General features: G+C 38.4%; 1 protein-coding gene across 1 annotated transcript; it reads right to left on the bottom strand.

Moving 5' to 3' along the window:
- Positions 1-338: 338 nt before the first annotated feature.
- LOC121939274 (protein HID1-like) lies at positions 339-3424 on the bottom strand. Its single transcript, XM_042482341.1, has 3 exons — positions 3250-3424; positions 1731-1880; positions 339-545 (listed from the first exon to the last, which is right to left on the bottom strand). The coding sequence occupies exons 1-3, from the start codon at positions 3313-3315 to the stop codon at positions 339-341; spliced, it is 423 nt and encodes a 140-aa protein (XP_042338275.1). The 5' UTR covers positions 3316-3424.
- Positions 3425-4148: the final 724 nt, after the last annotated feature.

The raw sequence follows: 4148 nt of genomic DNA, 5'->3' as shown, positions 1-4148 counted from the left end.
ACAGAGCTGCAGACAGAGCTGCAGACAGAGCTGCAGACAGAACTGCAGATTTCACAGAGCTGCAGACAGAGCTGCAGACAGAGCTGCTGACAGAGCTGCTGACAGAGCTGCAGACTTCACAGAGCTGCAGACTTCAGAGCGGCAGACTTCACAGATACTGCAGACTTTACAGAGCTTAACAGGATACCAAAGTGCAAAAGTAACATCAAGAGCATCACAGAGCGTCAAGAGCATCACAGTGTCAGAGCATCACAGCGTCAGAGTGTCAAGAGCATCACAGTGTCAGAGTGTCAGAGCATCACAGCGTCAGAGTGTCAGAGCATCACAGCGTCAGAGCGTCAGAGCATCAGAGCGTCAGAGCGTCGGAGTCGTACCCCCGCTCTGCCGGCTCCCGGCACCGTGGACCAGAAGAAGCCTCTCCAGTCGGCGTCCTCGAAGATGTAGGGCAGGATGCGGGTGAGCAGGCGGGTGCAGTTCAGGACGATCTGACGCTCTTTCTCTGAGGGGCAGCCGGAGTCTGAGCCCTGGACCAGCTTCTCCACCGCCTGAGAGGAAAACACGGAGAGGACCTTTTAAAGTCTACTGACGCCTCAATGTCAGGCGTCTACACATTTATGATTTTCGGTCCGCTGAGTTTTGGTTTTACATGTCCTCTCTGTCCTGTATCCTGTTTATGTTTGTGCACTGAAAGTTTGTTTTTGTCTCTTAAAGGCTCCGACTGTTATTTTCTTTCTCTGACGTTTTGGAAAGGATCCCTACAGAAGGTGAGTTTCCATTTACACTCAAATCACACAAACTGAACCCACAATTCCTCTGTGAAATCTACCAGCTCCCAGAAACCCCTCATTCGTGGCTGCCTGCACGTGTGAGAGGTCTGAGCAGGTGTTATGGAAACCTGCCTACATTTAAAGTCTGTTTTACACAAATAACCTTTGACCTTTACAAACAGTGACGAGTGAAACATTTGAAGTGTGGGAACAACAAACAGCAGCATTCCTCTGACTCTCAGCGTATCCAGGACCAACATTTGACTGCTCGCTGCCAAAAAACCCTCAGAAGCCCGACGCATCATCAGTTTTCTTTTGCTGCATTCAAACACCTCTTACCAGCTGTTTAACCCCTTCAAACCTGAACAAATCTGTTTTATCTCTTTTGGAGACATCGGAAACCAAAGCAAAAAAAAACTTGGCGAAAAATGTCCAACAAATTCCAGGAAATTAATAGAGTGATAAGAATTTTTGGGGGGATAATTTTTATATATAATATATATAAAAAAAATAATTTTTAGCACTTTTTTAGGTGCTTCCTTCTTTGTTTTTGTGTTTTACTCTTTTTGCTTATTTTCAGGAAATTTTCTAGTAACTTTTTTTTTTTAAAAATCCTGGGCCGTGTCTCGTAGGGGTCCACAGATTATCGGCCCGGCTGATTACTGGAGCCAATATTTGGCATTTTATTTTAATGATTGCCAATAAAATGAATTAAGAAGTACATTTTTATTTATTCATTTTTTAATTAAATTTTCACTTGACTTTAAAAGAAAAAAAGTTGCATTTGCTGTATTTGATGTTGGAAGTTTCAGCTCAGTTCCAAATATTAGTTATCGCTCTCATTAACTACTAATAACAGGTCGACCCCGAATCATCGTCTTGTTGAGTTTCTGGTTGCCTTCTCAACTTGTTTTTGAAATGAATTTAAAGGGTTAAAATCCCGTCCTCATGAGGGCAGCTCACCTTGTAGCAGAGGGTCGCCAGGTTGGATGGAGACTCCTCTCTGACAGCTCTGATTTCGGCCGCCGGCACCAGAGCGAAAACATCCTGCACGGTGGTGGAGGCGTCGACCCAAAACTGATCCCAGAAGGCGTCGTCTGTGGCTTCTACGGGCTGCAGGAGAGGACACACAGTACGGCCGAAATGTCACGTTTTACATGAGCGACCTCCACATGAGCAGCTGTGATTCTGCACCCATTAATAAATATAATAAATACAGGTTTAATCTTAATTTAATGCTCTCTAAATGTTACAGTTTTATTATGTTCTTCTTCATCATTAACCCTTTGAAACGTGGGCAGAAACATCGGTAGAAGCTGATAAGCAAATTACGAAGAAATGACACAGAAATTAATGAAAAATTATTACAAAATACTTTGAATTATTTGAAAATTAGATACAAACAAAATGAAAACAAACAAAAAAAACCACACAAAGAAAAAAAAAGAAATTAAATATTAAATAAAAAAAGAAACAACCAAAAGAATCTTTAAAAATTATAATTGTGTAAAAAAAGTTTTAAATATTAATTGTAATAATTATAAATATAGCTCTCTAGATTGTTTTCCCTAGCTTTTTAATAGATTTCTAAATATATTAATATCTGTCAGTTTGTAGGACATTTCTTGCCAAGTTGCTTGTTGCCTTTTTTGCCCCATATTTCACTCCAGGTTTCAAAGGGTTAATAAAAACAATCAGTCTGATTGGTCTGAGATGACCAGGATCAGCACAACAAAGATTAAACACCAAAGTGGTTTTAGGAAGTTGCATGTCATTCAATGTTTGACTTAAAATCAAAATGTTTTTATGATACACTTCATTGTTTATGAGAAAGGTTTTGGAGTCATGGATTTTTTTCTCACATTTTAAAGGGTTAATTTGCAATAAAATATAGCAAAATAGCCAAAGGTTGACAGTTTTGAATGCCTTTCCCAAAACCTGAAGATATTTAGGTTTAATGTCAGATTAAAATATAAACTGTGAAATATGATTCAAAACTTGAATCAATTATCAAATTATTCAAACAGGCTGAATTCAGATGAGCTTTATCTAGTTAGTTCCACCTTAAATGCACCTGCCAGGTGCGTTTCTGCTGCCTGCAGGAAAACTGATTAAATTCAAATTAAATTAACTGATTAAATTCATTCATTTTTTAAAAACATTTTTCACGTCACATGTAACAAAATAAAGATAAACTGTGGAGGACGAAGGTTATCTAAAGGCCAAACTGACTGTTTTCAGCCTCTTAACAGCATAAAAACGAGAGAAATATCAATATTAGGAGACATTTTTTAGTATTTTGTGTGTAGAGCCTCATTAATAAAATGATTTGAGTGTCCTCCTCAACACTTTGTGTCATCTGGGCAGCAGTTCACGCTGCCATCTGGCAACTTTATCTCCACAGCCTCAAATTAAACGCACAAACCGACGCGCGCCACAAACATTTTCTGCGTTTTTCTCGAGTTTAAAAGTAAAAACCGACCTGAGTTTTGGTGGTGAGCTGAATCACCGCCTTCCTGAAGTGAAGTTTGGTGTCTGCGTTTCCCATTTTGTGTCCCAAACCTCCCGCTGCGGTGTGTGTGTGTCCGTGTTCACTGTGAGCCGCAGTAAAGGAGGATAATCTGCCTCATCTCATCCACCGCGCACAGCCGCGCTGCGCTCCGGAGGCCTTCACGACCCGCTCGGAAACTACAAACACACGACAATTTATGTCAAAAAAGGTTCTTCTGATGCTTTTTAACATTTTATATGGTATTTTTTACTTTGTTTTAAACAATAAAACAAACAAACAACAACAAACAACATTTTGAAACAAATAGTAAAACAATTATGCGAAAATGTGATGTGCACATAACGTTTTGTGTATTTGTGTATTTAACTTTTATGCAAAGCAACCCTTAGCATATATTCTTAAAATACATTTATAATAAATTCTTAAAACAAAATAAACAAAACACACGCGTGGTACTATGACCCCCACCCAAGCAAACTAACAAAAATTAAAGATTAAAAATAAAATAAATAAATAAATAACCCCCAACACAATACTACAGCTTACACAGAATCAAAAAAATATTCACAATTACAACGACATCAATAACAATATAATAATAATAATAGTAATGAGAAGAAGAAGAAATATTTTTTATGTAGCACCTTTCAAAACAAAGTTACAAAGTGCTTTACAGGTGAGGCCAAAAAATAACACAGAATAAGTTAAAAACTGGGTTAAAATCAATTCAAGAAATGACTTTAATTAGTAAATTTGGCTCTGTTTCTGCTAACAGGGCCGATAATAATGTCACTCGCCGTATTTGCGTTAAAAAAAACAATCGTTGCTGTTTCTGCTAAAGAGACGTTAATATTTCCTACGGTCCTTAA

This window comes from Plectropomus leopardus, unplaced genomic scaffold, assembly GCF_008729295.1.
Source record: "Plectropomus leopardus isolate mb unplaced genomic scaffold, YSFRI_Pleo_2.0 unplaced_scaffold4420, whole genome shotgun sequence".
Classification (NCBI taxonomy): Eukaryota; Metazoa; Chordata; class Actinopteri; order Perciformes; family Serranidae; genus Plectropomus; species Plectropomus leopardus.
This window is presented reverse-complemented; position numbering and strand designations above follow the sequence as displayed.

Bases quoted from the DNA above. Each gene is read 5' to 3' on its own strand.
- LOC121939274 (XM_042482341.1), bottom strand. From the start codon at position 3,315: ATGGGAAACGCAGACACCAAACTTCACTTCAGGAAGGCGGTGATTCAG. The intron at 1,881-3,249 runs GTCGGTTTTTAC...CCTCTCCTGCAG, and splicing joins AGCTCACCACCAAAACTCAG to CCCGTAGAAGCCACAGACGA. The intron at 546-1,730 runs GTGAGCTGCCCT...TTTTCCTCTCAG, and splicing joins TGGCGACCCTCTGCTACAAG to GCGGTGGAGAAGCTGGTCCA.